The sequence below is a fragment of the Trichomycterus rosablanca genome, chromosome 12 (genome assembly GCF_030014385.1).
Source record: "Trichomycterus rosablanca isolate fTriRos1 chromosome 12, fTriRos1.hap1, whole genome shotgun sequence".
Taxonomy (NCBI): Eukaryota; Metazoa; Chordata; class Actinopteri; order Siluriformes; family Trichomycteridae; genus Trichomycterus; species Trichomycterus rosablanca.
Genome location: NC_085999.1, coordinates 5,160,642 through 5,177,411, shown reverse-complemented (window position 1 = coordinate 5,177,411; position 16,770 = coordinate 5,160,642). Strand labels below are relative to the sequence as shown.

Sequence of the window (16,770 nt, the reverse complement as noted above, 5' to 3'; positions counted from 1 at the left end):
ACCAAAGTGTAAAACATGACGTTAAAAACCTAATAAACAAACAAACCCAGTTTTTAAAGCATATCTATGAGTACTGCATCCACTGGGCATTTCATTGTGAATTACAGTCAACTGACGTCTATTTATACATGCCAATAAGTCAGTTAATGACCTGAACTAACAACCTACTTACCTTGTACTTTTCCATTCCAATATTTGTAAAACCAGTTGTTGTACTAAAATGAATTGAAAGAAGGATGGTTTTTAGGATAAACCTGTAAAATGATCTGTAAAGGACCTCTGGTGTATTTGACTTTTTATAGTTTATTACATAAACTTATATGACTTTCATACATAAACAACTGTTTTAGTCTGGACTTAATACCATTATGGTGGGCCAAGACTTAATGCTCATCTCTCAGTTTCTTTTTTTTTGGTCTATTGACTTTTCTGTCTTTACAGTGCAGGTAGACCATATACATTTACATTTTCGGCATTTAGCAGACGCATTTATCCAAAGCGACTTACAGTACTGTGACAGTATACAGTCTAAGCAACTGAGGGTTAAGAGCCTTGCTCAAGGGCCCAACAGTGGCAACCTGGCAGTGGTGAGGCTTGAACCGGCAACCTTCTGATTACTGGTCCAGTACCTTTACCACTAGGCTACAACTGCCCTATACGTTGGGCTCATTTGTAGACACATATTTAATCAGATATGTATTTTGCCCCCCTCCCTCTTAAGTTCTAATAGAGATGTCTGAGAGTGATAAAATACACACAGGACTCAAAAGTCGAAATTGCAAGGTCATTGTGACGAAGGAAGAAAGGAGAGCAGCGAGTCTGAAATGATCCTGTATTCATGACACGAGTGCTGGAACAGCGGCCTCCGGAGAGACAGACAGACAGACAGACAGACAGGGAGGGAGGGAACCGTGTTATCTGCTGAGGAAATACCTCTTTGACTGTCTGGCCGCTGGGCTGCTAACTGGATGTTTGATGATATAAGCAGTCTGACCCTCTAGAACACTTAATTATCTGCAGCCACAGACACAATTGAAGTTTAAGGAAGCAAATGTGTGTCAATAAACCAGGGAGGAAAGACCCCGTGTCACAGCAAAGTGTCAAACGTGATAACGAGATAGAATATTACTGTCATTTATTACATGTGTAGCATGTCTGGTCTTTGGTGGTTGCAAATGCTGATTATTTCATGCTCAATCTCATTACTTATTTGCATTGGCAGTTCAAATACTTGTCTGTAGCTGTATTATCATATATTATTAATTAATATTGAACCTTTTTTAGATTTCCTGTACTGAGAGAATGGAAAACACATTTACATAAAACACAACAGAATTCTGAAGCCCTGTTCAGACTTGCTCAGAAGTGCTCTTACTAGTTCACACTAGTAAACCACCTCCTTGTTTCTACACACACTGTCCATTTTATCAGCTCCACTTACCATATAGAAGCACTTTGTAGTTCTACAATTACTGACTGCTGTAGTTCATCTGTTTCTCTACATGCTTTTTTAACCTGCTTTCACCCTGTTCTTTAATGGTCAGGACCCCCACAGGACCACCACAGAGCAGGTATTATTTGGGTGGTGGATCATTCTCAGCACTGCAGTGACACTGACATGGTGGTGGTGTGTTAGTGTGTGTTGTGCTGGTATGAGTGGATCAGATACAGCAATGCTGCTGGAGTTTTTAAATACCATGTCCACTCACTGTCCACTCTATTAGACAGTCCTACCTAGTTGGTTCACCTTGTAGATGTGCTGTCTGAGTCATCTGGTCATCTTCTAGATCTTCATCAGTGCTCACAGGACGCTACCCATGGCTGAATATATTGGCTGGGTATATTTGGTTGGTGGACTATTCTCAGTCCAGAAGTGACAGTGACTCTGTCAGCGCTGCTGTGTTTGATCCACTCATACCAGCACAACACACACTAACACACCACCACCATGTCAGTGTCACTGCAGTGCTGAGAATCATCCACCACCTAAATAATACCTGCTCTGTGGGGGTCCTGTGGTGGTCCTGACCATTGAAGAACAGCATGAAAGGGGGCTAACAAAGCATGCAGAGAAACAGATGGACTACAGTCAGTAATTGTAGAACTACAAAGTGCTTCTATATGGTAAGTGGAGCTGATAAAATGGACAGTGAGTGTAGAAACAAGGAGGTGGTTTTAATGTTATGGCTGATCGGTGTACATTAGTACAAATTAACAGTACCCATTATAATGTCAGTTTAAATAAAATTCCAGCGCTTTCTATGTGTGTAATTGCACCTTGTTGGCAGTTTTTTTTTTTTTTTTTTTTTTTACACAAAAGATGTATTTAACCAAGAACCGTCTTCAAACACGTACTTTATTATAAATACCCATAATAACTGCTTCCAGTCAGAAATGCACATCTTTATTCACTGAAAAATATGTAAGCTTTCTTAGAAGAGATGTAATTAATGTTTGTTCTGTTCCCCCGCAATTATAAAATATTTAAACTTTCCTAAAGCTTATTGATTTATGAAGGGAAAGTGCTGCTACCACCTTATTTAAAACTTGTTGTTACCTCCGTTTTCCAAACCACACAGTACACACTGCACTACAGAAACACACACATTCCATTTTCCATTTTCAATAAAGATACTTGAATTTTAAGTATGAGTCGATATACACCGATCAGCCATAACATTAAAACCACCTCCTTGTTTCTGCACTCACTGTCCATTTTATCAGCTCCACTTACCATATAGAAGCACTTTTTGGTTCTACAATTACTGACTGTAGTCCATCTATTTCTCTACATACTTTTAACCTGCTTTCACCCTGTTCTTTAATGGTCAGGACCCCCACAGGACCACTACAGAGCAGGTATTATTTAGGTGGTGGATGATTCTCAGCACTGCAGTGACACTGACATGGTGGTGGTGTGTTAGTGTGTGTTGTGCTGGTATGAGTGGCTCATACACAGCAGCGCTGCTGGAGTTTTTAAATATTGTGTCCACTCTATCAGACATTCCTACCTAGTTGGTCCACCTTGTAGATGTAAAGTCAGAGACGATCGCTCATCTATTGCTGCTGTTTGAGTTGGTCATCTTCTAGACCTTCATCAGTGGTCACAGGATGCTGCCCACGGGGCGCTGTTGGCTGGATATTTTTGGTTGTTGGACTATTCTCAGTCCAGCAGTGACAGTGAGGTGTTTAAAAACTCCAGCAGCGCTGCTGTGTCTGATCCACTCATACCAGCACAACACACACTAACACAACACCACCATGTCAGTGTCACTGCAGTGCTGAGAATGATCCACCACCTAAATAATACCTGCTCTGTGGTGGTCCTGGGAGAGTCCTGACCATTGAAGAACAACATGAAAGGGGACTAACAAAGCATGCAGAGAAATAGATGGACTACAGTCAGTAATTGTAGAACTACATAGTGCTTCTATATGGTAAGTGGAGCTGATAAAATGGACAGTGAGTGTAGAAACAAGGAGGTGGTTTTAATGTTATGGATGATCAGTGTACATGCCAATAAGTCAGTTAACGACCTGAACTAACAACCTACTTACCAATGTAATTTTTCATTACAATATTTCTAAAACCAGTTGTTGTACTAGCATGGTTTTTAAGATAAACCTGTAAAAGGATCTGTAAAAGAACTGTGTTGGCAAAAGCTGTCCACCACTTCGAACATCTCCATTAGTGGTGAAGTTTTTGGTCTTTCTTCTGTCCTGACTTTTGTCATTTTCATATTAAGCTGAAGTCCCATTTATACGATATTAATGGACAATATTAATGCTTTTCTCTCCATACAGATACTGCACTTGAGTGCCATTGATGGTGTGATGATTTGACTATTATAAGATGATATTTTGCACCGTGGAACACATTATCTTTTGTAAACATGTTGATTTTGTCTCAGCGAGGGAGCTGAAGCTTACACCTACATCCATTCAGAGCTCTTTAGTGGTCAATCACTCAGGTTGAAAGCAGAGATTTCAGTACCTGTGTTTTAATGTTTGCTTAACTGGCTTTCCAAGAGAAGCGTCCATCCAAACAATCAAAGGCTTCTGTCAGTATAAACCATTTGACTGGGCACCCAGTTGCAGCCTTAACTTTTGCTACAACTGGTTTATTCTTCTTTAGTGCTGGAGACATCCTGATACAGTAAATAGTTATTTGAAGGGAAACAAACCCAGCATGTTGAGGGTTTTATTGCTTCCGTATTGCAGACGTCCAGGTTATTAACTGGACTCTTGTTCTCCGCTGCTGTACACAGTGCAGTGATGGACTGCAGATAGAATAAAATCTGCTGCTTTATGAGAGTGATTAATATACTGGTAACAGTCCAAACTCTCCACTGACTGTTCAGCTTTAAAACAAACAAGCACGTTGTTCCCACAAAGCAATTAGGCCCATTATGTTCGCTAAACCACATTAGTGAACAGGAAGCACTACAGCATGTTTTTGTGCCAAGGTCTGATGGTGAATGGCCTTGCAGTCTTGTGGATGGCATTACTGACCGACGGTTTGGTGGTATGTATTATTTATTTGTGTCTAGGTGGGTGAGGTTGGTGGCGTAGTTCAAATAATAAAGAACTGATTGAAAACACACTGGTGCAGAACAGACAGCTTGTTACATTTCATATGAAATAAGTGTACATATTTTAGGAGACACGGGTTACGGGTACAGAGAGTTTGTTCCAAACGTATCTCATTTTTCATCATCATCCGAATACTTCACAACTAAGCAAAATGTCATTAGATACACTTTCATTTTATGAAATGAAAGGGGGGGGGGGTGTTAAATTGCTTTAAGGTTCAGTGCATGATAAATGGATATTTCTTACAAAGAAGGTTTGTGTATACTGTAATTCCACAACTATCATGATACTGGCTTAAAAATGATCAAAATAAAAATATAAAGTGAGTTAAATTGCAGGATTTTGGCAAGAAAAATGCACAAAAGGTGAAGATACACCGACCAGGCATAACATTAAAACCACCTCCTTGTTTCCAGAATCACTGTCAATTTTATCAGCTCCACATACCATATAGAAGCTCTTTGTAGTTCTACAATTACTGACTGTAGTCCATCTGTTTCTCTACATACTTTTTTTTTGCCTGCTTTCACCCTGTTCTTCAATTGTCAGGACCACCACAGATCAGGTATTATTTAGGTGGTGGATCATTCTCAGCACTGCAGTGACAATGACATGGTGGTGGTGTGTTAGTGTGTGTGTTGTGCTGAAATGAGAGGATCAGACACAGCAGCGCTGCTGAAGTTTTTGTACTGCGTCCACTTACTGTCCACTCCTACCTAGTCGGTCCACCTTGTAGATGTAAAGTCAGAGATGATCGCTCATCTATTGCTGCTGTTTTAGTCGGTCATCTTCTAGATCTTCATCAGTGGTCACAGGACGCTGCCCACGGGGCGCTGTTGGCTGGATGTTTTTTGTTGGTGGACTATGCTCAGTCCAGCAGTGACAGTGAGGTGATTAAAAACTCAAGCAGCGCTGCTGTGTGCTGTGTCTGATCCACTTAAGCCAGCACAACACACACTAACACACCACCACTATGTCAGTGTCACTGCAGTGCTGAGAATCATCCACCACCTAAATAATACCTGCTCTGTGGGGGAATCAGATGGACTACAGTCAGTAATTGTAGAACTGCAAAGTGCTTCTATATGGTAAGTGGAGCTGATAAAATGGACAGTGAGTGTAGAAACAAGGAGGTGGTTTTAATGTTATAGCTGATCAGTGTAAGTGTACACACGTAATACACCAGAGTACAGTACATACCAAAAATCACTACAGTTAGACTTTAAGCAGGTGGTGTGTTTTATGGCTTTTAAATAAATACTTCAGTAAATAATGGAGATAAATGTTTTAAATAGACAGTTATTAAAATCTGTAAAACGTGTGCAGCTTTAACCCTTTGAGTAAATCAGTGTTGCTTACTATAATAATTTCAGCACTACCTTGGTGGTGTAATACAAATTCTGAGCTGTTTAAAGAGAACACAATATATTTTAAGTGATTCATTCAAATAAATTGTGCAGTCAGACTGAACAGGAACATTTAGAGTGTTTGAGCTCAAATGATGAGAAACAACTTTACACTGTTGTACAGCTGGAAGCAAGACTGAGATTAATCACACGCTATCAAAATGCAATTCAAAAGCCTTTTTTATTAAATTTCTCAAACATACAATGTGCTTCACATGAGAAATATGTTTTAAACAATTGAATTAAATTAGATTTAAATATCATTTAAATAAATGACTAACAATTTCATTTTTGTGGCTCTAAATTCTGGAATTATTTATTTATTCATTTATCTTGCTCAGCGTTGAGGCTGGACACTGGGTGCACTGCAGTATCCTGGTCAGGGTTGCAATGGGTCCCGTTTTCCTGGAATTACTCAGTGTAGTGCATTAATGCAACCCCGGGCGGGACACCAATTCAAAAAAGTGCACTTAATGGGGTTAAGGCCAAGAACAGGTCGAGAACCACTGGCTTAAGGCAAATGTCTGAGATTTAGGACTGAAACAATATTGACCAAATATCTAAATAAATCAGCTATACAGTGAAGGTCAACAGTCTGAAAATGCTTCTATTACGCAAAGTTTAATACAATATTTTTGTTCTGAATCATGTAGTCAGCATTATTATTCATCATTATAGCTGAACAATAGCTGCTTTGTATTTCCTCAAACAAGATTCTGATGAGCAGATCAAAACCACCTGCTCAAAATCGTCTGAGCATCTGCATCAGTGGAAAGAACAAGACTAATAAAAATCTGGCTTTTTGTACAAAGAAATTGACGTGGCCAAGTTCACAGATGTGCTTACTTGTTATTCTATCAAGAAATTCTGGAATGTGAGTATTTTTTTAATTCCACATTTCACTTAGATTCCTGTTCTGATTGATTTTGAATGAAAAACGAAACTGAAGCATGGTCACTAGTGGTCTCAGACTTTCAGTCCCATTATACAAGAATGTGATTTTAAAGACACGAAATGCTCTTTTTTGAATGCTCAGATTTTAGATCAGAACATTTCCTGCTTCATTCAGTGAATTAGAATCCCAGTGTCTGATTCATAACCCAGTGTACTGGAGGGAAGAGAGGGAAGCAGAGAGCATGGATCTAGGGCACTGATAGAGACTAGCATGTGAGATGAGAGGGCTGGAGAGGACCGATAGAGTCAGCTTAAGTAAGCAGAAAAGAGGAAGTGAGTCGAGCGAGCATAATGGATGGAGTGATGAAGGGAGAAGTGCAGGAAGTGGAAGAAGGGGAGTGAATGCAGAGGCGGGAGACTGGGAAGGGCAGGCAGACATTTAGCCTCCGGGCCAAACACTGTTGGCTCCAGCACATGTAAACAGTACGTGCATGTCTGATTGTGCACATGTTTTCGTGTGAGAACGTTTTAAAGTGAGATGACAGAGTAACAGCGCTGGCACAAGGTCGTGCCCGTGTATGTGGATAAAATGTTACTGAGAACGTATGTGGCTGAGAGGAGAGGTACTAACACTACAGTGCTGGTTGGCTCATGGAAATCAGAAATGGGGTCGTTTAAATAGATCTTTGTGGAATTTCTCTCATGCATGCAAGTGGAGAAAAGACAGACCCTGGGCAGTAGAAATGAAGGTGGACACGAGTTTGTGTTGATGGGTGATGGGTAGGACTGCCGTGATTGGTCGACCTAGTTGATGACGTCAACGTCAATATTTTCAGTCGATGCATCGTTTTTAAAACTATGTTTATAAATTATCCTTTGTAATTTCTACAATGTTTCCGTTCATATAAGCGTTCATATGATTTCCCTCAGCACTACTTGCTGCGTGCATGACCTACGTCGTATTTGGTCACTGGTTGGCGGCATTAAGCGCGGTCTTGAAAGATGTTGTCTGCAGCGGTCAGAAGCCGATTGTAGAGCTTTCAAAGAAAAGCTCAAAGTTTTCCACGACCCAAATCATCAAAAGTTCGGAAATACTTAAAACTGGCACAAAACAAAAAGGTAGTTTGTACACTGTGCAGAGCTTTGATGGTAACACAGCAGCACTAGCGTGATGTTGCACGTCTATATTGTTTCATTAAGCTTCTGAATCGCGGAGATCCTGTAATACTGTATTTGTTAGTGAGTTCAGTTAGACCACCGCGCACTTTGCTGCATTGGGCTCGCGGCGCTCAAATCGCAAAAAGCTTCTCATGTGAATGTGCCCTAACACTTACCACTTTGTTTACACGGCTTAGAATGTGAAGTAAGTTTTGAGTGAATGTGTAGGTTAGAATCTGGGCTCATTCTGTCGTTACTGTACGTTGGACTTAATGAGACGTCCCCACCTCTAACTATTTTATTTCTGCTGTAAGTTGAAGCACTTTGCTTTGTGTACACAACGCCATAAACACGTGCTGCACTTTGTTTAATATGGAGCGCTTGAGATATTTGATAATATGGACATAAACCCTGTTTACATTTAGTTTTGTGCCATATTATTATGTCGTACAGTTTGTTGTTGAAATAAAAGAAGCGTAAATGAGATTCTGAATAGTTTTTTAAAGAAAAAATTTATCATTTAGATTAATCGACTAATCGATAAAATAATCTATAGATTAATCAATAAAAAAATAGTCATTAGTGGCAGCCCTAGTGATGGGCATATTGCAGAGTTGGTTTTAGTGAAAACATTGGTTATTATATGCAAAATTTTGCCCAGGACATTAAAATGTGTACACTGTCTGCATTTTGTGTTGTCTGTATATTGTATTGTTTGTAAATTGTAGAGAGCTACCAACAGCTGGAAACAAATTCCTTGTGTGTGCAAACATACCCGGCAAATAATGCTGATTCTGAGTGCTTTTATTTTGGATTTAGTGCGGTGGCGTAACTGGGATCTTATGGGCCCCAGTGCTAAATATCGAATGACCCCCCCCCATGCAAAATTTGCTTATAAAAGAGACAACATGTTTCACTTACACAGCTGTTAGTGCTGTTTTAAAGTAAAGTACATGATAATAGAATTTTGTCTACTTACTGAATTCAGTTTTGGAAATTTGCATGTTTGCATAAGGTGCCCTGTGATGGGCTCAATTCCCCCAGCCCCCCTTATGCTATAGGTATACACTATTGGTGTTACACCACTGATTGTGTTTGTAGAGTGTGTGAGGATTTAACAAAGTTAGAAACACATATTACTTGGGCAGTTCTAGCCTAGTGATTAAGGTACTGGGCTAGTAATTAACTACTGTTGGCCCTTAACCTTCAGTTGCTTATACGATATACCTGTATACTGTCACAAACTATAATTTATTCCAGCGCACATGCATGCAAATATGTGTGTGCAAAATGTATTTAAAATGAAAAGGGATGCAAACGATTTAAACTAACCAACAAAGGAATCATTGTTTGATTAATGCTGTCGGTTAAAAAGCTCTCTAAATCTAAAAGATTTCTACACGAGAGCTCAGAACGATGAGTTGAGACTCAACCAGAATGCACATTTGCCAGTTTCTTTCAGAAAAAAATGCTGCCTTTCTTTATGCACTTTTATTAATACATGACTAACTGACCCATCACGACACTGGCCCTTGAAAATCTCAAACAGAAGCTGTTCGGTGTCAGTATGGAGGCAGACTGCATGTTTAACTCGACACATGTTGGTAACTTTTCTAGAAATGATGTAGACACTTTGCCTCATGCCTCAGTATAGAGGTCAAACTTACTGCCACATTTAACGTTACACTGTGTTTTTTCTTAAATTATGTATAAAGACTTGTTGATATGAAACACTGTGGTGTGTTTTATATTCTGATGGGAAGCTATAAGCTTGTCAGTTATCGTTAACTGTCGACTAATGACGGTCAGGCATTGGCTTAAAGTAAAATGTTCCTCTGGTTAGTCTGTTTCTGAGCAGATCATTACTGCGTTTCAGGAAATAAGCCCATAAAGACCCCCTATTGACATAACCATTAAAACAGTGCTGGGATGAAATAAGAGCCGAGTCTTGGTTGTAGAACTGCTGTTCTCTGTGCTGAAATTGAAAGTAATCAGTAAGTTACATTACAAATCACAAACCAAAATGTTAAAGTCTTTGAGAGCACATGATCTGAGTAGCAGGAACGATTATTAGAATCACTTAACATGCAAATGCATATTAAGGAGTAGATGGTCAAAACCATGCACAGTATTATGGGCATAATGGATGAATTATTATTTACTAATGACTTTTTGGAAGATGTTTGCTCAAGTGCATGAAGCATGGTATAAAACTGGCTTTCCACTGGATGTTTGATACATGTCAAGATATAAACCATCTTTAGATAAAAATACTGACTAAAGGTAAAAGATTGTCAGCATGGCTTGATGTTGGTTGTTTGTACCAAGCATTGCACGTTTGTTTTTAATTTTTTATCCTATAGTCATTAAATTTGTACTATTGTTTATGGCCATTATGTGTTTATAAAGGTCTGTAATGCTTAATTAAGTCCTATAAGCCATATTGGATTCTTAATATCCAACCATCCTTCAAGCCATGTAGCCACAATATGGGAACGTTTGTTTGCTTTCTGTAAGTTTCTGTGAATACTTGTTTTAGTTGTTAATAAACCATATTAAAGCATCAGAATTTAGCATCTTTAACCTTATCCTGTACACGCAATATAATATGCACGTCCAATTCCAAAATGCCTGACTCCTGTTTACACCAAAAATCCAGTTCATTATTGGTGTACCTTCTAGTTCAGTGATCCCCAACCACCGGTACTGGTCCGTGGGTTATTTGTTACCCGGCCACACAGAAAGAATGAATAATTAGAGATTGCTAGAAAAACGGTTTTCACTGCTTCTATTTCGGGTGTTATTGTCTTATTGTCACCCCTAGGTGGGAGCAGCGTCTCGTTGCAGTGAAAAAAGCTCATTTAACATTGTTTGTGAGCAATATTATTAAATCCTCCCTTCCCCACCGGTCCGTGAAATTATATCTTATATTAAACCGGTTTGTGGTGCAAAAAAGGTTAGGAAACGCTGTTCTAGTTATTTAGGGGGCTTTAAGTGATGTCATACTTATGGGCTCTTCGTACATACAACAATAAATAAAATAGTTTGTAATCCAAAAAAAAGAGTATTGTTGAATTATTTAGGTATTTTGGTAGCCCAGCATTCAACTTTAAATCTCAGTGGTGCTATCAGCCGGCTGGCTGTCTCCACAGGCTTGATGGTCTATGTTCGAGAAGGGGGAATGTATGAAGCCTTGCAATGGATTAGTTCCCTGTGTGATTGAAAATGAATGATTTATTTAAGGTGCATTGGATATTGTTGTTTGTCGTGCTTAAAAGGTAAACAACAGCTCTCTGTATTTTACTCAGAAGTACCACTAACACTAGCTGTTGAGCAAAGGATTTTGCCAGTTTTGTATTTGTGAGCAGAAAAGAATTTATAGAATTAAGGCTTAAAAACTTAAAACATGTTGATAAAGTGATTAGCAAGAGGAGGAATGTAAACGTCTGCCAGGCTCTGTGTTTTTTCAGATGCTGTTTTCTCAGCGTAACAATAGACTTGCTTTAATAACAATTGTGTTTTTACCAACTGTTTCAACATGTGCTTGAGATATTTCCACCTTATTCACTGTTGTAATATTTAAATATCAACCAGTACACCTTTAAGAAAAAAGTTAAGGTGACTTTTAACTTAAGGATGATTTTTGTTTTTAATTTTACATTTTTTCCATCCTGAGATGTTGTGGTGTTCTTTAAGTGGAATGAGACCTTAAGAAACTAATAACAGTGTGTTCATGTAACACAGCACTCATTTTTTCATTGCTGTGATCTTCAACTCTCAAGTTTGATAGCTGTGCTATAGACCTGGCTGGGTGTCTAACAGGCATGACTGGCTGTGTCTGAGGGAAGAAGGTCAACAGGGTTCCTTACCGCGGCTGCAGATGCAACCTCTGCTGGCTGGTCAGGGCGCCTGAACCGATGAGCACTGTGTCCCTCTCTGTATACAGGAGTCTCTATGAGACTCCCTCCGACTGGCAGCAAACCGAATCCTGGCGTTCAAATAGTTTTGAATTTCATGCAGCAGCTTTCTTACATTTCCGGCTCATTCACAGCTTTTCTTTTCTTTGATGCAGTTATCCAATCACGTCCCATTGTCTCATGCCTGTATGAGAGATTTTCAAAAGTGTTGTGACTGTTACAGTGATGAAGAGCAGGCAGTGCAGATGCAGGCAGCTATTTTTATGTCTTAGACTTCCAGTAAGGAGTGAAAGGCATGTTATGGAGGTCATTATTTATTTGTTCATTACATTTTCTCCCTGTTTCTCTGCCAGACTGTTGATGTGTTTGTCAGACTCTTGAAGTTTCTGTCAGACTGAACCTGCAAACAATAAATCAGTGTTAGAAACAGAAGTGTGGGCGCCTAGGTGGCACAGCAGGATAATCCGAGTTCAAAACTCAGCACTGCCAACGGTCGGCTGGGCACTCACTAGCGGGCATAATTGGCAGTGCCTGTAGCAGACAAAATTGGCCATTAAGTCTGCCGGGTGGGAAAAGATCGGCCCGAAAAGTGGTTGGAGTCTTTAAAGCTGTGCAAGGACCCTGGTTAGTAGCCCAAGGTGCCCGTACTGGAAGTGGAGGAGCCCGGAGATCAGGGCGTTGCTCTTAGTGTGCGAATTCTGGCTTAACGTGCAAATTCACCAAAGGTGTGGCTAAATAAGAAAGGTTGAAGGGAGCGTGAGGCCAGCAAAAATGACCTTCCTTTGGACACGACCGGAGTCTCCAGCAGAGGAAGATGAATTGACTATGCTAAACTGGGAGAGAAAGAGAAAAATGCATAAATAGAATAGCACTGTTAACACTGGAAACTGAACACCATTATAGGAAAAATCAAGCATATTGCAGAGCTGTGAGCCAGAATACGAGCTGAGTGCATAGACCAGATCGACCTTTATGTGCAACTATAGTGTCACCAAGCTGGCTCTTTGGCAGAGGAGTGTGTCATGTTTTCATTTGTGGAAACAGCTCAGTCTACAGCATCATGTACAGATCTCTTGCTTTATCAGAATGATTATACAAAGATAAAATATTCAATCTACCTCTCTTTTGTCTCATCAGAGGACCCACGGCCTCTTCACCGGGAGGAGGCGATCTTCATCAGCCTGGCATCAGTCTCAATTGTGGCTGTGCTAATCGTGGCACTCTACTTCGGCTACCGCATGCTAAGAGGTGAGACGGGTAATACCTCTGGAATGGGAATAAATCTCAATGTGTTGATATTGTAATTTTGAAGTGTGTGTGGCTTTTTCAGGAGACCGCAAGCAGGGCCTGCACAATATGGACATGATGGAGGCGGCGGCATCGGAACCCTCGGTCGATCTGGACAGCCTGAAGCTGCTGGAAGTACGTCATCTTTTTTTATTCCAAACTGCTCAAGAAGTAATCGAAACAAACTGTGTTATGTATGAAATTTGCTGATTTTTCGTCCGTCTGCTCTCTCCCTTGCAGCTGATTGGCCGAGGCCGCTATGGGTCCGTGTACAAAGGCTCACTGGATGAGCGTCCAGTGGCAGTAAAAGTCTTCAGCTATGCAAATCGTCAGAACTTTGTCAACGAACGAGCTATTTACAGAATTCCTCTCCTAGAGCACGACAACATAGCACGTTTTATAGTGGGAGACGAGCGGATGGCGACAGACAGCCGGATGGAGTATCTGTTGGTCATGGAGTATTACCCACATGTAAGTACTAAGAATGGGAAATGGTACTCGAACTGGCCTGGACCGGTTTTGGAGGTTGCGTATCACAGCAGCAGCAGCAAATATAGACCCTGTCCAACCTTCCCTCCCTCACACATGGTCAACGGTGTTTGTGTGGACACCTTAGGAGTCAAGAGCTCAAACACTCTGCAGTGACCCACCAGTTTTACCCCTTTTTAGGGCAGCACAGTGGCTAGGTGGGTAGCACTGTCGCCTCACAGCAAGTAGGCCATGGGTTCGATATCCAGGTGGAGCGCTCCGGGTCCTTTCTGTGTGGAGTTTGCATGTTCTCCCGGTGTCTGCATGGGTCTCCTCAGGAAGTTTTCATCCCACAATCCAAGGACATGCAAGTGAGGTGAATTGGAGATACAAAATTGTCCATGACTGTGTTTGACAATAAAACTAGAACTGATGAATCTTGTGTAACCAGTAACTACCTGTCCTGTCATAACGGTTCTAATAATTCTGAAGTTGACTTAAATAATGTCTTTAAACAAAGTTTGACCATTAAGCAGTGATGGCAGAGTTGAACGGCCAAAACATTTGAGAAAAACTTAATGGTTTGCCAAGGGTACCAACATAAAATCTTCCAGCCTTTTTCCTGTTAAAACTTGAGTCAATTTTTGTTGGTGGACGCATTTCTACTAGCGAACACGTACTGTTAATGATCCAGTAGCCCAGCGATCCCCAACCTTTCTTGCACCACTGACTGGTTTTATATAAGATATAATTTCACAGACCGGCGGGGGCGGGAGGATTTAAAATAGAATAACTATACTGCTCACAAATGAGCTTTTTTCGCTGCAACGAGACGCTGCTTCCACCTGGGGGTGATATGAGACAATAAACACCCGTGTGTTGGAAATGGAAGCAGTGTTTTCATTGCTGATGTAACAATCTCTAATTATTTATTCTTTCTGTGCGGCCCGGTAATAAATGACCCACTGACCGGTATCGGTCCGCGGCCCGGTGGTTGGGGACCACTGCAGTAGCCACTGCGGCTTCAACCAGAGCCTCCATTAGCTGTTCTCTACTCTGTAAAATAGTGTAGAATTCATCCTAGCTTACCTTCAACTGACCTTACCACTCCACTTTCGTCATAAGCACCTCTCATGCTATTTTTGGGCACCCATGAGTGGGGAGTCAAATGTCCTGCCAATACACAGCTAACTGGATAGATATTTTTATGGATGATTCAGAAGGTTTTCCAGCAGCCAGTAGAGGAGTACGCCTCTCTTTTTTACACCTTCTCTTGCTCTATTTTCTCCCTCTCGCTGTACTTCCCTCCTTCTACCCTAGGGTCAGAAAGCCTGTGTTCATTCGAATACCTGAATCCTCTTTGTGTGGCTCTTTCTTAATCGACCTCCGTTTGTGCTTGATGTGTCTAGCTTGCTACGTACCTGCGTGTGTAGTAAGAGTTCAAACGCTCGCTCGGTATGTCGCTTCACTTCTCTGATCTTAAGCTCTCTGCATTTTTGTGCAGTATAACATGTTACAACAGGCACACCTGTCTGGCGTGTGTGTTTGGGTGTGACCCTGGGCAATGAACGTCTACGAGCGTCTAAGTGTTGTGTCTCGGAACAGACAGACATTACGCTGTTCACACACTGCCTCGTTTGTTCTCGCTCCACTTCACTGCTAATTATTTACCCTGGCTGAAATTGCGTTAGCAGCTTTAAGCCTGGGGAGTGAGGGAGTACTTAAAGACAAATGTTTGCATTTCCTCTTCGAGTAAATGACAGCTGCCCATAGACTGATAGAGAGGGAACTAAAGACTCCCAGTGGGGTAGCGCTGTCCCTTGTGAGCTGATTTCTAAAGCTTTGTGGTTTTGTGTTCTTTCTGCATAAAGCAGTCTGGCACTTGAGAATTACTTTTGTGACTAGTCGTGGTCATGCTCGTCACTCCGGCGATTAGAACGGAAACAAATTCATTTTATTGGAAAAACAATTGAAGCTACTTCAACACAGTTTATGTAAAAAAAAAAAATTTTTGCCACTTTGGTAACATTTGTTACTTTAACATGTGTTCAGTGTGCTCTGTCTAAAGAAAAGTATTAAAACTAGGGCTGTCACACAATTAAAAATTTTAAACGAGATTAATTGCGATTAAAGAACTAAATTAATCGCGATAAATCGACTGCAAAAATAACTAAGCAAAATTTGAAGTTATGCACATTTTTATTGCAAGAACATGTTAACCAATAAAAAATTTAATAAAATTAGTAAATCTAAATTATTTTCAAGAAAGCCAGCCAATGCCTATATTGTTTTTTTATTGCCTATAATAGCTACCCATCTTTCAGCCGGTTATTTAAAATGACAAGTCTGTTCACATTCTCTGGTAAAAGTGAGGATCTTCTCCTGTTCATAACCCTGCTACTAAAAACAGACGCTCAGGGTACTAATATGAACCATTTCTAGATGCAACACGTATAACGTCATGTAGACCCACATCGTTAACTATGTTAAAGCGTCTACAGTACATTGCGATCCATTTAACACCAGTGTTTGTAATGTTCCCACGACGTGTCCAGTTCATGAGCTTTCCATCCAAATTCCTCTGAAATACAGTTAGACCGAGTCTGAGCTCATTTTGTCTGTAATGCGTATCCGTGTGCGCAGATGCCTGACGAGACAAAGGCGTGCTCTGACCAAAGATGATATTAAAGCATCAATTAATAACTGTCATTTTGTCTAGTGATGATTTGTCACGCTTTTTTAAAACAAAAAATATTTAATAACCGATACTTTACAATATGTAGCAGCAGCAGCTCGAGTAATTTCTAACTCACGACCGCAAACTGGAAAAAGAGCCGTGCTATCACTACAGTATAAACACAATGTTACTGTGTTAAAGCAGCGCAAAGTACCACAGTCACGCATGTTTAAAGTGACACAAACAGCCCTTGATTTTTTTTAATTGTGATAAAAATTTTAACGTGTTCATTAACACAATTAACAACAGCCCTAATTAAAACATGAGTTTGCATCATTACAGTTGATTGACTTGAACTCATGAATGCAAGC

The 16,770-nt window shown here is 40.4% G+C and overlaps 1 protein-coding gene across 1 annotated transcript in view; it reads left to right on the top strand.

Moving 5' to 3' along the window:
- The window catches only part of bmpr2b (bone morphogenetic protein receptor, type II b (serine/threonine kinase)), a 92,848-nt gene that overhangs the window by 57,662 nt on the left and 18,416 nt on the right, over positions 1 to 16,770 (top strand). The window contains exons 4-6 of the mRNA XM_063005551.1: positions 13,105 to 13,215; positions 13,298 to 13,389; positions 13,495 to 13,725. Coding sequence (XP_062861621.1) covers positions 13,105 to 13,215; positions 13,298 to 13,389; positions 13,495 to 13,725 — 434 coding nt within the window. The remainder of the gene's footprint in view (positions 1 to 13,104; positions 13,216 to 13,297; positions 13,390 to 13,494; positions 13,726 to 16,770) is intronic.